General features: G+C 36.4%; 2 protein-coding genes across 3 annotated transcripts; one reads left to right on the top strand and one right to left on the bottom strand.

Moving 5' to 3' along the window:
* Positions 1-8,967, top strand: spg7 (SPG7 matrix AAA peptidase subunit, paraplegin). Its single transcript, XM_026268193.1, has 17 exons — positions 1-174; positions 565-664; positions 830-913; positions 1,978-2,219; positions 2,316-2,455; positions 2,569-2,671; positions 2,760-2,885; positions 4,100-4,262; positions 4,353-4,526; positions 4,931-5,055; positions 5,556-5,658; positions 5,745-5,855; positions 5,953-6,068; positions 6,501-6,657; positions 7,004-7,167; positions 7,293-7,370; positions 8,190-8,967. Exons 1-17 carry the CDS (start codon positions 1-3, stop codon positions 8,403-8,405), a joined length of 2,376 nt encoding a protein of 791 aa, XP_026123978.1. The 3' UTR covers positions 8,406-8,967.
* On the bottom strand, positions 8,744-27,640 carry cdh15 (cadherin 15, type 1, M-cadherin (myotubule)). 2 transcript variants are annotated; one of them, XM_026268190.1, is made up of 14 exons: positions 27,282-27,640; positions 19,302-19,466; positions 18,828-18,983; positions 18,322-18,466; positions 16,781-16,962; positions 16,553-16,681; positions 16,257-16,436; positions 15,232-15,470; positions 13,812-13,954; positions 13,445-13,678; positions 11,907-12,146; positions 11,678-11,823; positions 10,844-11,038; positions 8,744-10,601 (listed from the first exon to the last, which is right to left on the bottom strand). In XM_026268190.1, exons 1-14 carry the CDS (start codon positions 27,330-27,332, stop codon positions 10,401-10,403), a joined length of 2,406 nt encoding a protein of 801 aa, XP_026123975.1. In that variant the 5' UTR covers positions 27,333-27,640; the 3' UTR covers positions 8,744-10,400. The 2 variants fall into 2 exon arrangements, with proteins under 2 accessions (XP_026123975.1, XP_026123977.1); XM_026268192.1 differs by lacking the exon at positions 27,282-27,640 and adding an exon at positions 23,162-23,399.

The raw sequence follows: 27,640 nt of genomic DNA, 5'->3' as shown, positions 1-27,640 counted from the left end.
ATGGCAGCGCTTCTTTTACAACGCGGAGGCAAATGTTACGACAAACGGCTTTGGTCGTTATCGTCTCGTTTCAGCTGTTTTCAAACCTGCATAAAACTCCCGCAGAGCAATGCGTCTTCATACTTGCCTTTAGTGATTCCAAACAAACGAGGCCTAAAACCAGGACACATTCAGGTGGGTTATTTAAACGTCGACCAAGTGTTCTGTAAATGCTAACAATGCTAATGTGCTACGAATTTATGCGATCCTATGGACAGTGACGTTAAGTATATGTGAGACAGCTTGCACAATATGTCCAGAGCTGATATAAGTTATACGGTTCATATAGAACATACAGTTTTAATTTAATGTAGAACAGATTTTTTTTTTTTTTATATGTAATCAAATTAGTGCATTACCTTTGAATGGTCAAGTATGTTGGTATATTTATTTATTTATATTTAATTTTTTCTTGTGAAAACCAAACAGATGGATCATAATAATGACATGTAATCTCTATGGTTATGCATGATCCATGACCATGATGTTACTTGGGTGATTAACCAAGTTGCCATTGTTTCACAGAACATTTTGACAAAGCCTTTAATCCCGAGGCTTATTGGGCTTGAATTCCATTGTCGCCACAAATTGGTCACAAATCCTGTGAAACTTTGGAAACTATTAGGTAAGTATTGCATTTATTAAGTAATGAAGGTTAATTTATTTATTTATTTATTTATTTTTGGATGGTTGGACAGAGCTTCAATGCAGAACTTCTGATTTTTGAATCCTAATGCTTTTTCTGAATTATGTTGCAAGACGTAATGTAAATATGTTTTCACTCTATCAGGCACTACTCACTATTTCAGCACATCCAACAGAAGACATGAAAAGAAAGAAGGTGGAAAAGGGAAGACCCCAGAAGAGGATGAAGGTATTTTCAGAATTTTTGAAACCGTAGTTTACAATCTACTTTCTAAATGCATCTTATTAATAGTTTATTTGTATATTTTTTTATTTTAAAATATCATATGCAGGACTTCTCCGATCATTTAGCCTGCTGAAACCCACTCTAAAAAGCTTGTTTCCATCTGCCTCTGTATTTGAGTGCGGCGTCCAAATCTCTAAATCCACTCAACAACTGGTAGAACCAAGTTGTAAACAAGTTTTTTGTCTTTTCAATTATTTGTTACACTGGAATGTGCCTCACAATACAGAGCAAAACATCTGTAGCTACTTCAGCTTTCTCATGATTTTTTGTCTTTATATGGGCATTTTCTTTAAAAAATGTAAAAAAAAAAAAAAAAAAAAAGTTGTTTTTGAATTCTTGCATTTAATTAATAAATAAAACTAGAATAATATGGGACTGAAGTGTTTTGAGATAATGTTTAAAATATCGGAACATGGTCTAATTTGTTTAAATAATTTTTTTTTTTTTTTTTTTTTAAATATAAAACTACAACTGTCAGTAAGTCCCTTTCTTAATGAGAGTTATTGAATCATTTATTATTTAAAAGATTTGTTTCAAACAGCTGATTAATTCAGAAGTGACCATCTTTATGAATGCATCATTGAATCCTTCTCTGTCAATTCAATCAACAAAATTTAACCAGTGTGTGGCTATTTGTTTTTAATTGTTACAAATTCTTCAGTTGGTTATTATGAATGGATAACAGTGCAATTAAATTACAAATTGAGCTAGATGTTTGTTAATGTCATTGACGATTACAGTTTTATTGTAGACAATGTATATCACGTTCCTACACTGTCCTGCTTATTACATGACTACATGTGATTTGAGTTAAAAAAAAAAAAACATTTTAGAGACCATGAAGTTAAATGATAGACATGGAATTGACTCATCTATGTAGGACATCAAGCTGAATGGGACAACAGTCAATAAATGCAATTTGTTGACCCATCAGACAGAAGTAATTCAAAGATATACTTTCATACCAGATTATTCACGCTTACTTTATTTCATTGTTTACTTCCTAGAAGAGAAAAAGAGACGAGAGCAGGAGGACCAGATGTATAGGGAACGACTGCGCACACTCTTTATTATCGCTGTCATCATGAGCTTGCTCAACTCCATCAACACCAGTGGGGGGAACATATCCTGGAACGATTTCGTAAATGAAATGTTGGCCAAAGGGGAGGTGTCACGAGTACAGGTGGTTCCAGAGAGTGACATTGTGGAGATCTACCTCCACCCTGGCGCAGTCATCTTCGGCAGACCTGTACGTCATTTCATGCACAAGTCCCATATTTGATTTTAAAATAATTGTTATCAGTATGTTGCTATTAATTCCAGTTTGACTTATTTCCTGTTGTAGAGACTTGCCCTGATGTACCGAATGCAGGTGGCCAATATCGACAAGTTTGAGGAGAAGCTTAGAGCAGCGGAGGAAGAGCTGAATATAGATAACAGAGACAGGATACCAGTGACCTACAAGCGCACAGGCTTCTTCGGGAAGTGAGTAATTTAGACCTTCCACAGAGCATGCAATCCTGGCAAGCTGAAACAAAGATTCAAATCGACTGTTGGCATAACAAAGTATCACTAGATCAATTTCATGTCCTTCACAGTGCTCTTTATGCACTCGGTATGGCCGCCATTGGGGTTGCAATTCTCTGGTACATCTTCCGACTGGCAGGAATGGGTGGGAGAGATGGCGGCTTTAGCGCTTTTGTAAGTCAAGATTCCGTAATTTACATTCGTTGTAGAATTGTACAATTCAAACATTTTCTGATGTCATATAATCTGCCTGCTCCACCAGAATCAGTTAAAAATGGCTAAATTCACTATTGTTGATGGGAAATCTGGGAAAGGTGTGAGCTTTAAAGATGTTGCGGGAATGCACGAGGCCAAGATGGAAGTCAAAGAGTTCGTGGACTATCTAAAGGTAAGGGCACCTGAAAGTTAGACCCAAAACTTTATTTCCATTTATGTTGCAGTGAACTCTTCTAGTTATTCATGCTCAGTTTTACTTGGTGCTGCATTACTGAGAGCAATTCATAATGCTGTGAGAAGGTTGCATTCTCAGCAAAAGGCGACCCTATAACAGGCATTAGCATAAACTACAGTTGTGCGATCTTGATAGTTTTTGGGATTTTGGGAAGAACAATAATTAGGCATTGTTTTGTTGTTTAATGCTGGTGATTTAACTGGTTTAGGCCTGTTGTGAACGGCTGAATCTCTCAAAACTTTCATATTCTGCGTGGTGGTTAGAAACTTTTCATGTCCCCTTAAACTGATATCCATAGGAACTTTTAACTTTTTATAAGGGCACTTTCTTCCTATTCTTGTTAGATTTATGCATCAGGTCAAATTCTTCCATTTGAATCAATAACTTGTTAGTTTGAATAGAATAGTGCAAGACTATCCACTTTATTTTTCGTTAGCAAATTGAATGTGTCTGGCTTCCGGTGTCATCTGATTCCAGCTCATTTAAACTGTACAAAACAGCTTGTTTTGCTGCCTGACATTTCAAACAGGTGTGTCTTACCCTATTATTAATGTATTATCCTAATTATGAATGCATTTTTTCTAATTGTTTTTAGTGCAAACAATTGTAGCCTTTACCGCACTTTATTTTCTTCAATATTTCCCTACAGCAGCTAATTTACCGGAAGTCTAGCACATTCAGAGAAAATGGCTTACTTCCGCATTGAATAATAAAGTGGATAGACTACCAACAGAAGTGGCACAGAATCTGCACCTAAATCTTTAAGTTTTATATATATATATTTATATTATACATTTTTGTATTTACATTGCAATTCCATAAATAATGCTATGAGATTATGAGTTGCTAAAAATGATATAGTTCTTGTTGGAAGCACTAATTATTATTATTATAGTATAATAATAATAGTAATCTTTAATAAGTGTTAACCTTCTTTCAGGTCCGTTTTGTCCTTCAGGTCAGCTGCCGTCATGGCAGAACTGTCAATATGCTTATATCTAGCTACCTCAGTAATAACACATCTAGTTTTTGTGTATACATTTGTAGATGACTCTAGCGCCCCCTTGAGTACTTGGGTTTCTACTGCCACAGTTATCCAGGAATGCACGTTACATAGAGTTCTTTGCATATAATCCGTTTTCTTTTTGAAGAATCCAGATCGATACCTTCAGCTTGGGGCCAAGGTACCTAAGGGCTCTCTGCTCCTGGGGCCCCCTGGCTGTGGGAAGACTCTGCTGGCTAAGGCCGTGGCAACAGAAGCCCAGGTGCCCTTCCTTGCTATGGCAGGTTCAGAGTTTGTGGAGGTGATCGGAGGTAATTCAGTGCATTAAACTCTGTGTATTTATTTAATCATGCTATTGCAACATCATCTTGTTTACATCTGAATGATCTTTCCTTACCCAGGCCTTGGTGCCGCAAGAGTGCGAAGTCTTTTCAAAGAGGCTCGTGCTCGAGCACCGTGCATCGTCTACATCGATGAGATTGATGCTGTGGGGAAGAAACGGTCCACAAACATGTCTGGTTTCTCAAACACAGAGGAAGAGCAGACCCTTAACCAGCTGCTTGTGGAGATGGATGGTAATAATTCGAGACATGCGAGACTAGTCAACTAAATCGAAGCCCTTTACATGGGAAATGCTACATTAAAGTATTTATTTATTCACATATGTTTTGCTTTAAATGTAAGCCAAATAATGTGTTTAATTAAAGTCATGTTAGTAATTTTACAACGTACATTCATTCAAAATAAAACTAAATCATTCTTGCTTGAGTTCATTTATATGTCCTGGATGCATAAGTGTTTGCTATGGTAACAGCAAAACCTTGATTCATCTGACCCTAACTTTTATTGGATTTTTTATGTAATAGACTATTGAGTTGGTGCTGCACTGCATATTTATTCAGTTGATTGGAGTTAGTGTCTGTATTGGTTAACATGATCAGCATGTGGCCTTCTGAGATTTTCCTTCTCTCTTTTCAAGGAATGGGTACAACAGATCATGTGATTGTCCTGGCCTCCACTAACCGAGCAGACATTCTGGACAATGCACTTATGAGACCAGGCAGACTTGATAGGCACATATTTATAGACCTGCCAACTCTTCAGGTAATGACTGTTCAAAATGCTTTTTTTAGGGACATATAGCAGTTATATGCCGCCTTATTCTGTTGTTAAGTTCTTGATTTTGATTTCAGATCTTCCAGTGTAAATAACATTTACATAATCACTTCTCTGCATTCTTTCTGGAGACTTTCAGTCTAGTAATGGTGAATTGGGCAGTTTTTCGAAGCAAATTCTAATAATTATCCTGAGATAAACACAGACACACACTACATTTTTGAAAATTTGTCATGTTACCCAGCAAGGCTTAATTTATTTGCATGTTAAATGTTCTCACAGTTTAATGTTCTCACAGTTTAAACAACAGTTAAATGATTAAAAATAAAACAAGAAGACATGTATTATGTTACAAAAATGTCTAATAAATATTGTTCCCTTAACTTTCTAATCATCAAAGAATCTTGAAAAAAAATCTTGTTTTCAACATTAGTAATAAAACCAGCATACTAGAAGGATTCCTGAAGGATGGTGTGATTGTGTTCTAGGAGAGAAAGGAAATCTATGAGCAGCACCTGAAGATCCTGAAGCTCACTCAGCCGGCAGACTTCTACTCTCTGCGTCTGGCAGAGCTGACACCAGGCTTCAGTGGTGAGGGTTGTTTTGACTGTGACTCTGTTATCTCCTAACACCATGTCCTGCCACAATTGCCCTTTGTGCATTGTTCATATTTCCAGGGGCTGACATCGCCAACATCTGCAATGAAGCCGCCCTTCATGCTGCCAGAGAGGGCTACAAGTCTATTGACACCTTTAACTTTGAATACGCTGTGGAGAGAGTCATCGCTGGTATTCAGCTCCTAGATTCAGTTGAGCTAAAAATAGAGTACTCTGATATTGCATTACAGATGTCTACACAATCGGCTCTTTTGTGTGTGATTTGTAGGGAGTGTGAAGAAGAGTAAAATCTTATCTAAAGAAGAGCAGAAGGTGGTGGCTTTTCATGAGTCTGGTCATGCTTTAGTGGGATGGCTACTAGAACACACCGAAGCGGTCATGAAGGTAAACAGACCTCTTTTATAGGTCTTGAGCTATGTGAATTTTGTGCTATATTCTTAAGTCTTAAAAAACATGTTAGGGTCAAATCAAGCTTTTGGTTGTTAAAAATATTGGCATTTACATTTTTATGTGAACTAGCTGTAGGCCTGTTCATGTAGAGTGATAAAGGAATCCAGCGAAAACTGTGAACCTGTTATAATGCCAGATCACAGATTTGACTTGAGTTAAGATTACTGGAATAGGTTTTACAAGAAAATACTATTTCAGACTGTCAAAATGTAATCAGTGTGGTGCTTGCTGTTTACTAGCAATTTCTGAGTGAAACATGTTTCAAAGTAAGCCCCATCACTTTGTGATTAATATTAACAATGTATTAATATAGCTGAATCCACTGAGATGTTGTGTTTGTTTTTTAACGGTGGACTTGTTCTCCAGGTTTCAATTGCTCCCAGAACAAATGCTGCTTTGGGCTTTGCTCAGATCCTGCCGAAGGATCAGTATTTATTTACTAAAGAGCAGCTGTTTGAGAGGATGTGTATGGCTTTGGGTGGACGAGCCTCTGAAGCCATCACCTTCAATAAGGTCACCACAGGTATGACATATACACACTGATACACATCTAATACGATAACACACACCCCTTTATGAATACATATTAGAGAAACAAAACTAGCAGAAAGAATAGTAATGGCATGAAACAGTGTGATAACAGAATAGAGTGTTTATTTAAAGATTGTTATATTATGTTCTGTACGGAGGATACATGAGTGAGAGATAAATATTTAAATGTAGCTTTCAGGCGCCCCCTGGAGGACCAGTGCACATTGACTAGTAGGAAATGGTTATCTGCATGGAGCAATTGTGTACCGCTGCAGACCTGACCTCAGAAATACTTATAGGTAGTATTAGACACCAGATAACTTCGAAACTTGTTGTAGGGGCTCAGGATGACCTGAGGAAGGTGACCCGCGTGGCTTACTCCATGGTGAAGCAGTATGGCATGGTTGCCAGTGTGGGCCAGGTGTCCTTCCCTGACTCCAACGATCAGGGGGGTATTGGACGCAGACCATTCAGCCAAGGTCTCCAACAGCAGATGGATCATGTGGGTGAAAGAACATACTCACCTGTTTATTGTTCTTCTGGTGTGGTGTGAGTGATGTGATGTTATCAGTTGTGTTGAATATGTGTGTGTGGTTATTTATTTGTGATCTTTTCTCTCATGTTCAGGAAGCTAAGTTGCTAATAGCAAAGGCCTACAGGCACACAGAGAAATTGCTTTTGGACAACAGAGACAAACTTATTTTGGTAAGATCGAAAACGAATCATGAAAGGAAATCATGAAAAGAAAAAAGTTAAGAAATTTCTAAAGATCAGTTCGAAGACATTCATAAAAATGTTCCTAATTGTAGTTCTTGAAGAGAGTCTCAGACTCAGGAAGTTCTCAAATATTTTCATTAGAATAAAATGGCAGACTTTGGGTTACCCACTTGTATGGTGGATTTTGCTGAAGACTCGCTGATCAGCTTGATGAAAAACACTTTAAAGCCCATCTTTTTGTCACACAGATAATCATAAGCATGCATGAAGAGAGTTCAGAATTTTAGTTTTTTTTTTCTTTTTTCCGCTCTATTTTTAAATGGAAATGTTTAACAAAAATCTGAAAATTAAATTTTTTTTCTTAAGAAAGATTTCAAAATTTGGCAGATTCAGTAAGTTCTCATTTTCTGTTATTTTATACTCCTAATACACTCACTTTTTTTGTTACATACACATGTACATATAAGATCTTAAGCATACAAAGCTATTTTGGACCTCTCAGTAAATATGTATTACAGAATATAAGATCATATTCAGTTTGATTTGAATTTAGAAGTTTCTGTTCTCGCATGTAAAGTTACATTGATGAAAAAAAGCCAAAATGAGCATTTCCTTTTTGTGGAATTGGGAGCCAAAGTAGAATTTAACATAAATAATTTAGATAGGCTTAAAATGGTCAAATTAAATATTTTCTGTTGTTGTTTTTGTTTCAGTAGGCTTTCGGCAAGCTAGGCAGAAAATCATCATAGCATGCCTTTTTTATTACTTTTTTCGACTTGCATTTGTTTTTGTTTGCTGTGTCCTCAGCTGGCTAATACCCTTCTGGAGAGGGAAGTGGTCAACTACGATGACATTGAGGCTTTGCTGGGACCTCCTCCGTTTGGACCCAAAAAGATGATTGCCCCTCAAAGCTGGGTGGAGGCTGAAAGAGACAAGCAGGACACCGGTGAAGATGAGCCACGGAGACCCCAGAGACCAAAAGATAAAGATAAAGATGATGACATCAACCTGAGTCCAGCGTGAGCTCCACAACACACAACAGCGCAGTCATATTCAAATGTCTGAACAGCCTTTAACGGGCACGCATGGAAGTTCAAGAGCGAATCGACTGCCTTTGAGGATCAGTCTGATTTTCAAAATTGTGCTTTTAAGGGGAAAAAATGCTGTTCTTGCCCTTGATGTTGCAGCTCTGCTCTGCTCTGATTGACTGAAAAATAATGGCAACATATGTGCTTGGTTTAGGCTGATCATTGACCAGTAACTATATTTGAAATGTCTTTACGACAAACAACAACAACTTGCAAGCATCAATCAAGCATTCAAGGGTAAAATTTAAAGTGTTTCTTATTATTATTTTTTTTAAATAAGGTAGCTCTCTCTTAAAGAGTAGTAGATGCCTCCTTTGAGAAGTTCATGAATGCTTTTTGAGCTTCTTTCCGAACCTTACAGATCAGCTCTTAATTGCCTAAGAAACCGGTTCATTAGACCAGATAAGCATTGCCAGTGCTATGTCTGAAGTCATCTTGTGATGTCAGTGGATATTCTGCACCATATGCAATAAATTGTGAAAAAATGTTTAATTTCAGAGAGTTTTTGTTGTACCAATTACATTTTAGTTAATATTATTGGTTTTATTTTACCATTGATCATAAATGTTTTGGGCAGATGTGTTTTTTGTTTTTATGAAAAATACTCTTTACAGAAAATACAGACATATTCATAACTAAAAGAAAAGATAACAACATTTCATGTTTTATTATGAAATAAATATTAAAAACAAAACTATGTAGTTCAAAATTGGGAAACACAGAAACTACCAAAATTATTACAATAGGAATTATGTAAAAAGGAAAAACTTGCTCTTGAGGGGAACAAAAAATGTATACATTTAAGGCATCATTCATTTGGCAAACTGTTAATATGCTGCACATGAAAATAATCTTTAAATGTCTGTTTTACTTGCTAAAGTTAAAATTAGTATTACGAGCACAATTCTAACACAAGATACTAATGATGTATAAAATAGAATAACAACAATTGATCTAAAGATTAAAATAAAAAAAAAAACATTTTATCAGTAAATCTGTCTCAAAAATAGATATTGAAAAATTGATGTATACCTAAGAATATATCATTTGGGAGCTGCTGTTTTCCGTACAACTAAAGGTTTTCATTGGTGGAAAGCATGAGGGATATTTACAAACCATTGAGTAACAAATTTTCTTCTTTCCTCTTTATTGACTACCATACATTTATTTTATTTTTTTAATCACATAAAATTGTATATTTCTCAGTTGTGCTTTCACTCTCTCTTTATACGCTAAAACCAGTGTCCCTTGGTGTTACTACTGTTCAAATTTGTCACTGTGTAACTTGATGCACCATATTTTACAATATCTTTTATATATAGAAAAGAGCAGCTCTGAAGTTGTACCACAATATAAAACATCCTTCTGTGTTCGATAGATGAAAGAAAGTCATATAGGTTTAGAACGATGGTTATAAGTAAATGACAATTTATGAATACCAATATCTTTTTTGGGTGAATTCTTCTTTTGTACAGAAAATCTCTGTATTGGTCATCAGCTAAATTAATCTCACAAGAACATGACTCATGGTTTATGAACAAAGCATCTCTTTTTGCACCATGTCTAATCAGTATGCACTAACACAAAGTTCTTCCCTCCAGTTTGTGCATTCATAATGTGAGCCATTTACACTCTGGCCCACAGTAAGCACTTGTCACATCAGTATGTTGAATTGGTTCACTGATCCATGAAGGAATGGAAAAAAACTGTGTGCGGTCTCTTTTTGACAATGATGACCTTTACACTGATCACTGGGGAATTGATGGAGACCTCCGTTTATCTACAATATCAATAATGTAATCCGCCCCTCGTCCTTACATCATGAGCACTCTCATACTGAAGATGGGACATTTGATTTGCATAGAGTTTTGAAGGACATGCATGTATGAGAGTATTTCGGACATTTTGAACAAAAGGATCAGTCTGGTGCCTAACGTGGGTCGTACATGTTGGCCAGTTTTTTAAACCGTGGTCCCCAGTCATTGAGGTAGTCATAGTCATGGTCACCGTCTGAGCCCATGGAAGCGATAGAGCTGAGGCTGCCTGCTACCGACCCATCGCCCTCATAGTCATAGATCAGGGCTGTATCGTATGGTGGGACGTTAGGGTCATGGTCAGCAGCGTCAAGCCCCTGTTAAAGTAAAGCAAAAAAAAAAAAAGCATTTGATTTTAATTGGTTAAAGAATGCGTCTAAAAACTTAGAACCAAACTTAGAGTAAAAATAGCACTTAGCACCATGAAGAATAGTAATGATAAATAACTAATATTTTACTTTTACTAACCTTTTCAAAGTAAATGGCAAGGAAATTCCCCTTATATTACCCACTAATGTTCCAGAATGAATCTTAATTCTTCTGAAGAAACCTCACTTACAACATTGATGAAATCTTCTATGTCTGATGGGTCTCCGGGGGGTTTGCGTGGATATGTAGGAGAAGGCAGGTTATGGGGTGCGTCTTTCCTTAGAGGCTGTTTTCTCCTGGGCAGGCTGCAGTCTTGTGGGGAAAATGAAGCTGGGGCAGGGACCATGTCACTTGGGTTCCTCAGAAAATCAATATTAAATGCATCCTATAGGAAAGAAATGTAACATTTCACCTCAAAGCAGAAAAAAGTCCAACAAACCATTTAACTTCGTTATAATTTGCTGAACTAAAAGATTGAAAGAACAAGGATTTTGCATGCACTTGATGCGGGTCAGGAGGCCCTATACATCTGTCCACTCTATCACTATAGGATCCATGTGTCAGATGTGGAAAATCCCCAGGATAAATCAAAGTCTTTGACTCGGACAGGAGCTATGTTCAGTGCTCATCCTATGATGAATGGAATACCACTGTTTACTGCATACTGTATGAGCTCACCACACGATGTAGGCATATCCTTTAGCAATTTATTTTAGGGGATTTTTATTTTAATTTTTTTAATCCTGTGTGAAAAAGATGTCTTTGGTGTGCTCTGTTTACTATTAATTTTGACAAATGTAGTAGGACATATGAGTGTTCTGCAGTACAGTATATACAGAATTGGCAAGGTGCACATACTGTGTACAAAATCATAGTATGTTCCTCCTGTAAGTTACTCTCCACATCTGCTCCTATCTCCTATGTTGCATGATCTTTGCATAATGTTTTATATTTTACACTTTCCAGTTCAGAATACACTGTATCTACATGTAAAATGTATTATATTTTGTGTCATTGCTCTTACTTCATCCTCTTCTCCTCCTCCCTGCTCATCGTAGTGAAAGACATTGTCTCGGATGTCATCATCAGACACTCCGACCAACAGACCTTCTCCTTTTCTAATGTTCTGCCTTGTGCAGCCCTTCACCGCCACAGCAAGAACAATCAGAACTGAAAAAAAAAAGCTTTATTAGAACAAATTTCAAGTATATCTTCTATATGTTCATGTTCACATAAATATTGCGTTTACTTACACAACAGAAGAGCAATGCATCCCATAATAATCATAAGGGCAATGAAGCTTATTCCCATTTTGGTTCCAAAGACGGCTGCGGTGTAGCTCCTGCAGTCACCGAAACTGTCACAGGGACACACAGTCACGTTGACCAGAGCATTAGAGGAAAGGGAAGGAGAGCCAGAGTCTGATACGAGCACAGGAATAGAGAATTCCCCTTTCTCTATGTCTATCAGTGGCTGGAGAACCGCATGGGTCTCTGGTAGCAGACATGTAAAGAGACAGAACCAGAAACAAGGGGTCTTAGAAATCAAAGCACACCGTGAAATCTGTTTCTAAAGCTCCTATTAGTCTCCCTGTCCTCCTGCAGACTTAACTTCCAGCCTTTCTTCAGCAAACCTGCCTGTTATTTTTTTAAGCAATCCTGAGCACTTTTATTAGCTTCAAATATTTTTGATTATGGTTGGAGGATGGTAGCCTTCAAGGAGCCATGTTGGCTACCCTTATTTTAAACTAGTGATTCTCAACTCTGGCCCTCAATATCCACTTTTTTTCAGAGTTTTACTCCAACCCTATTCAAATACATCTTAACAAGCCCTCCAATAGCAGGGTTAGATACACCTGAGGTCCACTTTCCTGCAGTTTTACAGGAAAGCTGATTAAGACTCGACTACCTTTCTAATAATCCTGAATACTTTGATTAGCTTGTTCAAGTGTGTTTGATTAAAGTTTTCTCTCAATATTATGTGCCATCTAATCTTTAAAATGCAACAGTCTTCTTAAATACAAAGTTCTGGCATGAAACCCTGATGGTGCAGTCCAATAGGTCTAACTCAATCTGATGTAATGACATCATTATCACATGGCGCAGCTGATTGGCTCTCTCCTGTATTGGTAGCCAATGAGCTCGCTGCTCAACATTCAAATATATGACTAGAGCTTGCCGTAGCAGTGCAGTTTGCTTCAAAAACCCTCCAACTTCCCCAGCTCCACCTGTATAGATCTGCTACAATGTGAGGTCATTCATGTATGCTATGGGGTTATTTTATGTATATTTGCAGCTGCAATATTTTTTTACATGCTCACAGCAGCATGATATGTATGTAATGGCAGAAGCAAGTCTTGTAACTTGCTCTGCCACAGCAGCGTAACAGATCTATTATACCAAGACCAAATACATTAACATTGGCATGTGCATTACTATGCAAATCCCATGCAAAAGAGTTGTCATGACAGAACTTCAAATCAGCAATATTTCTAGATTTTCCAGCTTCAACAAAGACCAATAAAACATCTAGATGGGTACAAGTTAGCATAAACAAGTTCTGTCCAGTTTCCACTGCTGGTTTCTTAACTAGTTTAATTATCCAAGACTTGAAAGACCATGCTCGTTTGCTGGCTTAATCATCTCACTATGGCTATGCTGGTGAACCAGGTGTACTTGCACCAAACCAGCACCCAGATCAACCAGGACCAGCGTGGACTTTCATACTAATCTAAACTGGTTGTCAGCAGGGTACAAAGACATAAAAAATAAATGTATATCTCATGTTTTACCATTAAGAGTTATGATGGTCCAGTTGGCAGCCACGTTTTGATCAGCAATGTAAAAAGTGAAGGGGTCAGCTTGAGGGGACATGTCCTCATCCACAGCACTAAGCAGAAGGCCCAGCTTATCTCTGTCCTGATTACTGCACACTGTCCCACTCAAGGGTATCAGCACTGGTGGGTAATCATTGGTCTCCCACAGATTGACCTCCAATGTAGCTGTTGCAGAGATGCCATCACCGTCTGTAAAGAGAGTTATCATATAAATGATTACCATTTTTATACAAACAAAAGTATACTGGATATTTTGTGATGGCATAGTCACATTATCATATATTTTATTCTGCTGTTTGGTCTTCAGGTCTGAGGGGCTCACCCTGATCTATGACTTTCACAATAGCAGGGTAAATGTTGTTTCTGACGTAGGGGGACCGGATATTGAAGGATCTCCTGGCTGTGATTTGTCCAGTTTCATGGTTGATAGCAAGCCAACTCTCAGGATCCTGGATGATTTCAAACCTGAACAAAAATTCACAATCTTAAGTACTGGACACAAAATGTAGAACATACTACAGTGCATAAGGATGAATGTATGTAATCTGTCCCTTGTGAAAGAGCACTTATTACAGAATTAATACGTACTGTAATAAGTTTGTGAACTGTCTTTGGGACCATAAACTGCATGTTTCACTCTTAAAAATAAAGGTGCTACACAGTGCCAAAGAAGAACCTTTTTGTACAAATGGTTCCATAAAGAACCAAAAGTAGTTCTTCAATGGCATCACTGTGAATAACCTCTTAAAGCACCTTTATTTTTAAGAGTCTATCTAAGACTAAGCTCAAATTGATTTACTATTTATATTTTCAATTGATATTAAATGGAGTTAGTTAAACTTGAGAGTGCTTTTTACCCATGAAAAGTAGTACTTAAGTACATATTTTCATTTACTGCTATTGTCTTTGAAATGTGGTTAAAGTACTGTTGAATATTTACAAAATTATTTTTCAAAATCTTAAATAAAGAGTTTTGGGGTACATTTTAAAGTTTCAGTCTTTATACATTTCTACTTTCTAATTTCATGATTGATTTAGCGCGTTACTTGCTATTTCCTTGTAATTAATAGTGAAATTTACGAGCAATTTCTGAGTGAAAATGTTTTCTTCACCTTTCACATTTTATAAATATATTTGAATGTATACTAAAATATGATTAAAAAATTTAAAATTAAGTTAAGTATTTGTGATTACAAATGTGGCATTTAAAATACATTAACATTAAACGTAATATCAAATATCACACTACAGTTAAAATTATTTATAAAAGTATTTTACATTAGTTTTTTAGTTAACATACAAATAAATGTACTTCTTAAGCATACGCATAACAAAAGATTGTGATTTACGTTTAGTCTTTAAGCAGACTCTTTTATCCAAAGTGACTTAAAAATGAGGACAATGATACTTTAAACCTAAAATTTGACATTATTAAAAAGTGCACTTTTTACACTTAAGTACACTTAAGTATACAGATTCATGTTCCTGAATCAATATCCTCATTATGAATCTACCAATCAAATGAGGTTTTGAGATAATAACATTCTTCAATCATTCAATTAATCAATCCTTTTTTTTTTATGAGTAGCATAAGCCCAAGGGTTTGCACATGGTTGCTTGATAAGAATGCTGTTCAAAGACTAACAAAGGATATCAATCCAAGAACATCTCCTGCATGGCTTCATTGTGCTGTGCAAAATAAAAGTGTGTGTGGAATGATGGTACAGATAAGTGAGCCTCACCTTAGCTTGGCATTGTCTGGATCGTGAGCAATATCTGAGACCAGGACAGTACCGGGAACAATGGACTCCGCAACAGTCACTTTAATGGGGTTTTTATAGAAGACTGGAGCCTCGTTCTCATTCATCACTCTGACGGTGACTGTAGCACTGTGTATTTGTTCGTATGGGGCTTTAAGCCTGACTTCATTCTCTGCTTTGACAATGAGCTTGTACTCGGCCTGGGATTCATAATCTAGTGGCTGCAAGACAGTAGAGACATTGCATTTAAAATGTAGTATACAAATAATAAGAAACACAATCATAGTTTCCTGAGGTATGGGTTGATGAGAAAAGGGATTGATCCTTGAAATATTACATTTTATGTAAATTAAACTATTGTCCTATAAATGGTTAAATGTAAAAGTTGATTTAGGCTCACATTTAGATTGCATTTTTAAATTTGTTGTTAAATGTTTTTAAGAACTTAGCTTTTTTAATGCAATTTTTCTTTTTTTTCTTTTTTATTAATTCAGGTTTTTATTTGTATAGCGCTTTTTACGATACAAGTCATTGCAAAGCAACTTTACAGAAAATTAAGTTTCTACAATGTTTAGTAGTAGCTTATAATTGATGACTGTAAGTTTATGTGCATATGGCAGAAATTTCAGAAAAATTAAAACAAGACGTAGTCAACCAGATGATGAACACTATTAACAGCAATTATTATTTGATGTAATCATAATTTGGTAGCTGTACATTATGTTAAACACTGTCAAATCAGATCTGAGAAATACTTCTGTTTTGTGCTATTTTTGGTTGATTTAATGGATTAATGTATGAATGATAAATACTTGGCCCTAGAGTTTCCATAAAATGAAAACTGAAGTTTTCTGCCTCTAATATGAACGTTAACCTTAAGGTTTCACATTAAACCTATTTTAAAAATGGGACAAACTTGGTTTGCCAGTCCAAATTGGCCAGTAACTGATTTTGATAGTCCCATGGCTGCAGTCTTAAATTTACCACGTTTGTTGAAGTAATCTCACCTTAGCCACAGAAATGATGCCTTGGTTGGAAACTGGGTCTGTGCGGATGGCAAAGTGCCCTGAAGGATTTACAATGGTGTACTTAATCTTCCAGTTATCTCCACCTTTCTGGTCCTTATCTGTCGCATTGACCCTGCCCAGCTCCATGATGTACTTGTTCTCCATTGCATTCATGTTGTACTGCAGTCACAGAATTGAACCAAGAGCTCAGAAAACATAGATCAAGGGAAAATCACAGACTCTGAATGTTTTCAATTGTTTTTGTTGTTGTTGTTGTTGTTTTTGTTGTTAAATACCATGGTAGGATGGAATTTCGGAGCATGGTTGTTAATGTCAGAGATGTGAATGATGGCACGACCGGTGGAGGTTAGGCCCATTCCAGACATGTCAGCCACCTGCAGAGTCAGCCTGAAAGACTGCACCACCTGACAACACATCAGGGCATGTTACTGCTTTCTTTGTTCAGACTTTGAAATCAGTATTTTTGTCTATGTTGTTTATATCTGAGACACAATATAACCCACATCTCTGTCTAGTCCCACATCCCGAGTGTAGATGACTCCAGTTTTGTTGTTAATGCCAAACATGGTCTTGTTGATGCCATGAGGAGGGATGCTCTCTTGTCCAATGATGGAGTAGCTCAGAGCTGCGTTTTCTGTCATTGGATCATCAGAATCTATCGCTGTAACCTGCATTACTGAAGTTCCTGATGACAGAGAACCACACAACACGGTTATGATATTCATGTGTAGTCTGATATGAAAGAAGATATTTAACAGAATTGCCATCCAGTGATAGTGGATTGTGACCCTGGCTGCTGAGGTTCCAAAAAGGGCAAAGGAAGTTCCCGAAGGTACTATAAAAGTGATCTGTATGTCTTAACAAATATGATATATTTGTGTGAGGATTAGAACAAAATCTAAGTTTTACATTGCTGCCTGTTCGGCACCAACCTCCGATTCTACCTCGTTTAGCCCCATCCACAGATTCAACAACACTGTCTGTTTAGCCTCACCCACTGATTCTACATCACTACGTTTAGCTCCGCCCACTAATTCTACATCACTACATGTTTAGCATCCGCCCACCGATTTGACATTTGTGCCTGTTTGGCAATGCTCACTGATGCTACCTCACTGCCTGTTTAGCCATGTCCACAGATTCAACATCACTAAATGTTTAGCTCCGCCCACCGAATCTACCTCACTGCCTGTTTAGACCTATCCAAAGATTCAATGTCACTGCCTGTTTAGCCCCGCCCACTGATTTTACATTGCTGCCTGTTTAGCACCGTCCACAGAATCAACATCGCTGCCAGTTTAGTCCCGCCCACCGATTCTACATTAATGCCAGTTTAGCCCTGTCCATATATTCTATGGCCTTTTCTCAAACGGAAGGCTGAATCTTCCAGAGGTCGCATTTGGAGGCTGCATATGTCATCAAACCTGGTTTATTTCAGTTAACTGAGCATTGCATTTGCAGGGCAAAAGCATATTAAAACAATTTACGCTTAACCAAGAATAATGGTCAGATTTATGACTGTTAATATTCTAAAATAAGATCTTCTTTATGATGTATGCTGCCTACAAATGCAACCTCCAGAGGATTCAGCCTTCCGTTGGAGAAACCATTACCACTGCCTGTTTAGCCCCACCCACCGATTCACACATTTTTTGCATCTTTTATGGTGATGCAAAAAGCCATTTCCTCAATATGAGGTCATGATACATTTATGATACGCATGTATATTTTTGTTTGCTTACAACCAGAAATACAGTGCACTCAACACCAAATAAGAAGAGGATGACATGCTGCATAAACTTAATTGATTCTTGCATGTATTATGAACATGCGATGTTGAACATGGAATAGAACAGCCTAGCATTTTTGCCAAATAACAAAATTTGAGAAGAAGAAAGAAAAATATACATGGTTCACTGGAAATTAAGGTGAAGAAATAACTAACCATTGCATCGATGTTACAGTGTTTTCTTCTCTTTTAAAAAAATATTTATTTTATTTCTTAAAATCATTCTTGAAATGCAATTGTACATGCATATCTTACCAGGAACAGAGAATTCTGGGATAGTGCCGACAAACTCCTTCTGGGTAAATTCAGGCCTGTGGTCATTCTGATCTAAAACGTAGATTTCAATCGTGGTGGGACTTTCCAGTCTCTCTCCACTTGGGGAAAGTGCGAAAGCCTTGAGCTGAGGACATTACACACATAAGTTATTCAAAAATATCACATAATTCATCAAGCTTCAGCTTAGAATCTGTGAGCTCTAGTGGGGTACACAAGTTTGGGACCATACTGTAAATATGGAAAAGCAGTATTAAAATTGTGAAAAAAACATTATGAGATAAAATGGGTTATATGATATTTGATATTTATATATATATATATATATATCAAATAATGGATATTGTTCTGCACCATTTCTTGGTCACAATTATTCAATCTGCTAAAAATGCAATAGAAGCTTCCCATTTTCACCAGCGGTCTCAGACTTTTGTTTCCCTCTGTACGTGACTTCATTATAAAAACACAATTCCAACAAGCACGTTTACCTTAAAGCTCTTGTGTTTTTCCCTGTCTAGCGGCATTTTGCTCTTGATCCATCCTGTTTTTTCATCAATTTCAAAGAGGCCTTTGGGGTCCTGGTCAACCCCGGGTCCCTCCAGCATGTATATCACCTCCCCAGTGAAAACCTTGTCTGATTTGATCTGTGAGAGTGGACATGGAAGGTGTTACAGCCGTATGGTAAACAGCTTATATCTACTCATAGAGTGTGAGGATATGTTTCATGTTTTACCACATATTTACTCATTCTTTTCTTTTGCTGTATTAAATATACTATTAACATTGAGCTCTTTGTGATATTTTTGTAGTTGTTTAAACCAGAATAATATGACAAATAAAGTACTAATTTTGTTGTTGGATAGTTATATTCATAAAAAACACAATACTTCTACACTAGTGAACTCTGATTATTATTATTTTCAGATCTGTGTTGAGGAACTAATGGTGGGCTGTGTGTTTACCTGGACCAGATCTTCAGGGAGCTGTTTGCTGTTTTCTGACACTCTGATTGGTGGAATGATCCAGTCTCTCTTGACCCTGACCTGTGGACCTGCACTCCTGTGTCTCCAGGGGTACAGCGCAGCTGGCTTCAGATCACTCTGTGTTACCTGACTGCTGCTGCTGACCTGCAACAAAAACACATGAAGCACTTATTTACAATCTGACATGAACACAACCCACCGCAGTCTTTCTTCATCTGAATAAATTCTGTGCCGCTAATGTCAGTAAATTGCAAAAATAATGGCCTTGCTGGCTGATGTCATGAAAAGCAATCTTTCTCCATTGAGGACTAAAAAGTACCTCTGTATTCTGAATTAAATATTTTACAAGCATTTTATACAGTTATATATTCATTTACACATTAATCATTAAAAACTAGGCATTTTAATTGAATTTGATTCAGCATTCCCTTGTGTAAAGAAGTGCTTAGTTGCATTGAATGTGCACTTCTGATGTACTTTAGATATAGTATAGAGAATATTTCTACAAAAATGTACTTGAAAATAATATAATATTAATAAAATAAAAGGCACTTGCACTTAAGAAGTAGGCCTGCATTGAAATATATTTTAATTGACCACAAATGCTTGTCAGTACATTCTGCAGTACACTTTCACCATATTTTAAAGACAATAGAAGTAATTATAAAATTAGATTTGCAGATGTAATTAAATCCTTCTTGAGTGGGTCAAAAAAAAAAGCACTTTTAAGTTCAACTAATTGCATTTAATATAAATAATACATTTTCAGGTCATTATAAATAACATGCAGTCAAGTGTCTTAAAGCATTACATTCAGTAAGTTCTTTCAAAGGATATTATTTGCATACTTTTAAGAAAAAGTATGGCAAAGAGTTACAAGGGTTAGTACTTTCACTGTCTCACAACCCTGCATTTCTAACACAAACCTCTGGGGGTCTATTGCAGGAAATCCTGACAACCACATTCATTTGAATTACTTTAAAATCCTTGTTTGCATATGTTAGTATTGCCATTTTATTCTACAACTGCAGTTCGGACTCTTTTTCCAGCTTCAAAGTGCTTCCACAAAGTGTGTTGAACTGATATCACAAACACACACACACACACACACACACTCATGCAGCTGTTTAGCAAGGAAACAGGCTCAGTTTTCAGTACCCAAGGCCTGTCATTCTGAAACACACTCTCTTTTGACTGCACCTGACTGGGGTCAGAGGTCAGCTGCTAAACGTGCTTTAGTGACAAAATTCCACACACGGTGACAGAATCCTCACATACACTGACACAATGTGTGTCAAACTGTGAAAACTTCTCACTATGGACCAAGTCTGATCTATGAAACTACAAGAACTATGTAACTGTAGTCATTTGCCAAAAATAAATGCAAGGAGAAGTAACATTTTGTAAATGGCTTTGATAAGCTGCACCATCAGGATCTAAAATCAACTGTTTGCCACACGTCACTGGTGAAAATACATTTTGCTCTGCTTTGTTTTATTATATTTAGGAGACTCTTATGAAAAAGAAGAGTGCTTAAATGGTCAGATTCATATCTTACAAGTATATATTTTAAAAAGTTTACTTTCACATAATATAATGACAGTTTAACACACTTTTAAAAAGAGCACTTTGTACAAATGTCAAATTAAAAGTTTTAATGGAAAGTACATTATAAATCATGTTTTTACAAAGTTTATTATGAAGAAATACACTTATTTCGGTGTTGATGACACCCATGTGCAAAGGACATGAATTACTTGATTATGATTTGAACTATAGCGTTTTCAACAATAGATTTTAAATTATAATATTTTAAATGTACTAAATTGCTAATTTATCATTATAGTTGTGTAATTACAAATACATTTAAATGATATCCAGGTTTCAGTAGAAATTACATTAAAATATATTTTTGTTTACCATAAATGCTCGTCAGTTTATAATATTTCAAAGACATTAGGAGTAATTATGACATTACTTATACCAATATACTTCAGACACACATTTCTATTTTGCTCTACTTCAGTTTGTACTATATTTGAAGTATATTCTTTTGTAGTATATTATTTACATAAGTACTCTTTTTAAAAGTATGCTGAAGTGTACTTCCTTTTCACAAGGGTCTTTTATTTGAAATGATCATTGACTGATTAAAGATTTATTTTTACCCAAATATGAAATAAAAATTGTGTTTTTAAAAAAGTTTTTTAATAGAAGAAAAAGTTGAACAAGGTTCAAAGTATCGTTTTGGACATTCTGCTGCACTATGTTGCAATTCCTAAAAAGAGTTATTAATAAACTGTAGCCAGTACTCACCAAAGGTAATTCTTTTTTGTGCATTTGGTGCTCTGTAAGTGTTAATTTTAGACCCTGTGTGACACATTTGAGGAACAAATGACTAAGAAGACCTCATTTCAGAATTCAAATCAAATCTAAAATAGCAGCGACGGCTGTCATAGTTCTTTGATTTCCTCATGGGCGTTTCCTGTTTCCTGAAGGCATGCCTCTGAGCAGCCCATGCAGAATGCTGGGCATCACAGGCATGCACAAACCCTGCTAGAGCGCACTAATCTTAGAGCAGCCTGAATTCTCCCTTCTGCTAGTGTAGTACTGCATTACTCTCAGTCTAAGATGTTTACTCTTGTATTACAGGACTCAGTTCCCAAACAACAGTCCCATTTTTTTTGACTATTTCAACATTTTTAAAATGAACACACAAATAAACATGCAAATGGAAAGACAGCTTCAGTTCAAATTAGTGATAGATCTGTATCATTCAATCTGGTAACAAATATTTAACTAGTGTCCCTTCCAAAAATCAAGGTCAATCCCTTTCTACTTTGTTGTTGTTGTTGTTGTTTGTTTTAAAATTATTTGTTTGTGATTTTGTTAAGATATTGTAAAATATTTTAATTTCCATTTATTTTAGCATTATTGTGTATACTGTATTCATAATCGACCTGTCGGTAAGCGACCCGCCTTTAGTTACTGTTGCAAACTCTGACAAACTATCTGTCTTACAGTTGACAGCTGTCAGTGTAAACCTTGTCCCTATATATTTTTTTTAGAAATTTTCAAGTGGGACTTAAATATGCCATGGAGGGATATTTAAATGATTTCAAAATAAATATTGAGGGTATTAATTTGGAAACAAAGGTTTACAGATCACAATGCAAGCAGAAAAGCCTCATGTTATGTTTGTCACGATCATAGATAACAACATCCCCGATCAACACTGTTCATGTATTGCAATGTATGATTAAATTAATTTTTAACCAGTTTAATATTAAGAGTGAAATGTAGACCTTAGTTTATGTGTTCGTCTTCGTTCTAGTTAGGTTTGTATGGACCCACTAACTTTATCGTTAGTTAGTTTTAGCTGGAGATACCCTGCTAAAGCACAAGATGACATTAACATTCTGCTTGATGAGATTAAACAGTAACTAATGACAGCATGACAACCAGAAAACAAAGTTTTTGTCTTCATTGGGATTGTGGGTGAATGCTTTTACTCCATTTTGCATGGATTTAGGAAATAAAATAAAATAAATTCCATTGCCTATCCTCTCAGGATACCTGGAATCACTGTTATAAGTACCACGTCCACACACACATCGTTTTTCCATTTTTTAATCATAAACCCCCTAAAAAAGATGAGAGCTTTGGATCTTCCAATGCTTCTCTATGGCACTCAATCCTACAGATGTTTGAGTTCCGCTCCACGTGCAACTGATACTCGACTGTCATTGGCTCATCTGCATTTGAGGGGAGGGGCTTACCAATAGTTCAATTACTACTATACATAATAACATAAAATCAATCAGCAGAATTCTGGATACCTGGCGAGTTGGATGTTTGAGTTTCAGCTGACTTTTGTTGAGTTGTAGCTGTAGTAGTAGTCTCCAAGATCAAAGTGTGTGTTGGTGGGAAGTCAGTATTCTGGGTGGCATTTACAGAAGGTCTCTTGATGTCTTTAACAGAGCTGCACATTTGGTTACTTCTCTTATCATTTACCCAAGGTCTGCTTATGAACTTACTCAGCTCATTTGGGACATGCACAAGTGCTTTTTAGTCTGCATTCTTATCTTATGCATACTTCCTAGATGGTCCACCTGGAAAGATTAATAATTTGTTTCACCTACAGAGAAAAGCAATGAGATGAAATTAAACAGAGAGTAGGCCTCAGTTATCCCACATCTCTCTCCTTAAAATCTCAACAATGTTTAAAAAAAACAGTTCAGATTTGCACTAATACCAAAATCTGACTTACTTTAATATTAAGTCAAATTCATCCATTTTTGCTTCATTTAAGGGATTAAAAAAAAATGCAACTCTGGGAGAAATACTTGAACGAGACATGAGTGAGACATTATGTCTCCTGAGCAATGTGAGCTGTATGTGAAAACATTTGCTCAAGGGAAGCACTAATCTATCACAGGGCTGAAAATACCCTACTGTCTGAACCAAATACTAATACCCCCAGAGACGGCAGGTGCCAACCGGAGACTCTGTGGCAACCCCCAACCTCTCATTCAGTTATCCACCAAAACATATCCTAGGTTTATTTCATGATAGTTTTATGAAGGTCCGAGAAAGTGTATTCATTTTGGGCCTTTTAGTACTCTGGGGGTGGGGGGGGGGGTCCACAGTTGTTGCTCTCTGGGTCACATTTATCCCAGTTTAGCTCTGTTTTTACCAGAGTAAGGCATTCCTAAAGCTCTTCTGACATATGGCAGGGTCAGCTGGTCCGAACCATGGCACTGATGGTGCAGGCGTGACTAACAGAATGAGATATGCTACATTTCTGAGGAGGAGAACAAACTAAGTGAGTGTGGAACACATTAGGCCTAAGCATGTGTCCAACAGAGTTTTGAACTAGTTTTATATTCATGAATGTCTAAATTGTTAAGTACAATGCATTATGCAATTTTGTAAGATGAATAAATGAATGCATACATACATGCATTTTGTTAATCTTGTCTGGGTGTGTGTCTCAGAGACAGTATATGGCATGACAGAATGCTTGGGCTGGATGAGAGGTTGGGGGGGTCACACAGGTGGTCACGTTCTGTCATGTCATCCTCAAGTCCAGTAAGTGCCTTGTGTCCAAGGTCACCCCTTTCTTTCTTTCTTTCTTTCTTTCTTTCTTTCTTTCTTTCTAAACTAAAATATACTGTACTAGTCATTTCTATGGAAACTTGACATGTATTTAAATAATGTGTACTTACACAACTGTAATGATGATGTTGCAATTTCATACACTTGAAACATATTTATTTTAAATGTAATGTAAAAAAAACAACATAAAATAAATATGAAGTACTCTTAGTACTTAAATCAACACATCAATATAAGTGCACTTTAAAGCATGATAAAAGATTATTAAAACATAATTATTTTAAATGTACTTAAAAGTAAAACTTTTAATTTGGCATTATAAAAATTGCACTACTTAAGAGTGTACTTAAGTGTGTTAAATCTCCTTTTATTTCATTAATATTATATTATCTGCAAGTACTACTCTTTCTTAATCTAGAATTATGATTAACAAGGAAGGCACACAATAGATAGACATACTGTAGATATTTAACAGTAACTGGTATCAGAATGTCTGCGACTAAGAGAAACCCAAAGTCGCCAGTTAGACGGACTATCACCAGCTGGACTGGTGCATGAACTCAACACTGGCTTCTTTATTAACACATTTTTCTCTCATTGCACAGCCTGGGAGTGTTGGCCTCCTATTTCCGCAGCCAAGATTGCCATGTAAGACAAATGGGGTTAAGCCTGCATCTGGTAACAGCTGCACACCGTCATGTCAAGAGCACGCCACCAGAGGCATGTGTGAATCTCAATGAACCCCACTGTACTCTCAGTGAGACATAAGCCTCTTGTGGGACATGAGCTTTGGGAATTCCTAGCACTCCCCGCCTGATCACCAGAGAATTTGAACAAATTAAGTTATCTCACATGGAATATATTAACTATTTCAAATGGGTCCAGAGCCATAAAAAGTAACGGTTACACTTTATTTTAAGGCGTCCTTGTTACAGTGCAATTATACATTTGAATACTGAGTAATATTAATTAACAACATGTACTATATGGTTAGGGTTGGGATTAGGGTTTGGTTTAGGGTCACTTGCATGTAATTATGCATAATTTATTGTTATTGTAATAGTATGTATATGTAACATGTAGCAAGGACACCCTGACATAAAGTGTTTCCAAATTTATGTATCAGCAGCAAATAAAATTAAGTTATCACCAAGCTGAGACAGTGATGTAGAAACTTTCACCTCCAGCATTAGCATGCTCTGGCATTGCATGTGCTGATATTTTCTTGCCCCATGATACTGTACGTAATGTATTGCACATTCTCTGTATTGTTACATCAGTTAAGGAAAGGAAACGCAGATGTACATATGGTAGATTTTGAATCTGAATTCATTTTTCTCCTTAGTGTAATATGCTAGTAACATTTCAGAAGAAGTCTTAATGTTTTAAAGTGTGGCAAGATTTCAAAAGAGATTTGAATATGATAGAAAGACTAAATTACCTGAGATTCCCACATTCATTTTTATAGCTAAATACTTTATGTGTAGTCAGTCTATTTATAATTCTCCTAAAGAACTTTAGGCAAAAAGCTTGAGACAGAGTTAAGCCTTAAGTTAAACACATCTGAAAATAGAACGAGTTAGGAATGAGTTATTTTTCTAATGCTGATTTGCTAATACTTTGGAAAAGGGGTTGGATTAAATTAAAAGACCAAAGTACCTTTAAACATGAAGCCTTAGTAAATTTGAAGCAATTATTCCTGAATTGCTCATTAATAACATGGCGGCCACTAGCATCTTTTCTCCTGTTTATGTATAGCATGATGAAAGCTTGTCCATGAGGGCAACTACAGGACAAATCTCTCATTTTAGAATCTGTGTCCCATTGCAAATCTAAACAGTTCTGATCAGTGATTGTGGCGAATATTTACGGCAGTGTGACTTTGTTTGCATTCTCATTTGTTGTCTTCATGATTACACTAGTGACAGACCAAAGGGGGCCTTAAAACCCAACGTCAAACGAGGTTTATTATTCATTATCTGTCATCGTTCAATTTATCAGAAATGACACATTTAGACCATTTAGTTCCACCAACAATATTATACATCTGACAGCTAGTAAGTTCAGCCAGTTGAAGAAAAAGTTAACAATCAATTACCAAACACTATACAGCTAAAGATGATTTGAGCAGATGTGCCCCGAGGTCAAAACTGTAACCACTTCTTAAACACTGAATCTTTAGCCAGCAAGATAAACTAACACTTAAAGCACAATACAACTGCTTTCCACTGCAAACCATGAAGAACTAATTACAGTAGCTTCACCTTTGTTGAGGTTTCTAGCATTTGATTGTGTTGAGCAAGTCATGCTATAATTATCAAAGACCATGTTGACAATCTACAACAAACATTTGAGGAAAAAATACCATCTGATGTTCAGAAAAGTGGTCATTGAGTTTTAGGATGTGAAGATACAATAAAAGTAAAAGTAAAAGTATAAAATGTAAACGTTACTGTAAAATGCAGATAAACATAATTAATAATTATGTATTATTGAATTAATATTATATTTGCATATTAAATGTAATGTTTTTATAAGTGTTGCTATGGATTACATGCAAACAATTTCAAATTGAACTAAATGTGACATTTTGAAGTATAAAAACTAAAACAGTATTTTCATGGCCAATTATGCTTGTTATATTTATTTATTTTTCAAAACTTTTTCTTTTTTTTACAGTGGGAAAAATAGTTCTTGAATGGTAACCTCACAGGGCTTATTGCTTGATTAGATCATGTATTTTGATATTATATTAACACTGAGATATTTTACAGTGACACTTACACTTAGAGTCTGAAGTTTAATCCACAGAATACACTTAATATGTAAAGCTCAACTCACCTGACAGACAACAGCCATCAGTGCACCCAGGACCGCCACAACCTTCATCATCTGGCTTTTGATCCTCAATGTTCACAATGAACCACTGCCAAGTGATACAACACTGGAGACTTGGACAGCAGTGTCCAAGCTAAATTTTTCAATGAGGCAGGGACACGGCCGTCTCCAGGCTACTAGAAGCTCTTGTTCCTCGTCTCTCAGTCTGGGTTGTCTGTGCAGGGTAGTTGAGTGACAGCACATGTGCGCAGGGCCTCCTGAACCCAGCCCCCACAACACTCTTCCATGGACACACCCCACAACTTCTAGGTTTGAAAATCCCTGACCCATTCAGTGACCAATACATACCTCCAATGAAGAGA

The sequence above is a fragment of the Carassius auratus genome, chromosome 7 (assembly GCF_003368295.1).
Source record: "Carassius auratus strain Wakin chromosome 7, ASM336829v1, whole genome shotgun sequence".
Taxonomy (NCBI): domain Eukaryota; kingdom Metazoa; phylum Chordata; class Actinopteri; order Cypriniformes; family Cyprinidae; genus Carassius; species Carassius auratus.
This window is presented reverse-complemented; position numbering and strand designations above follow the sequence as displayed.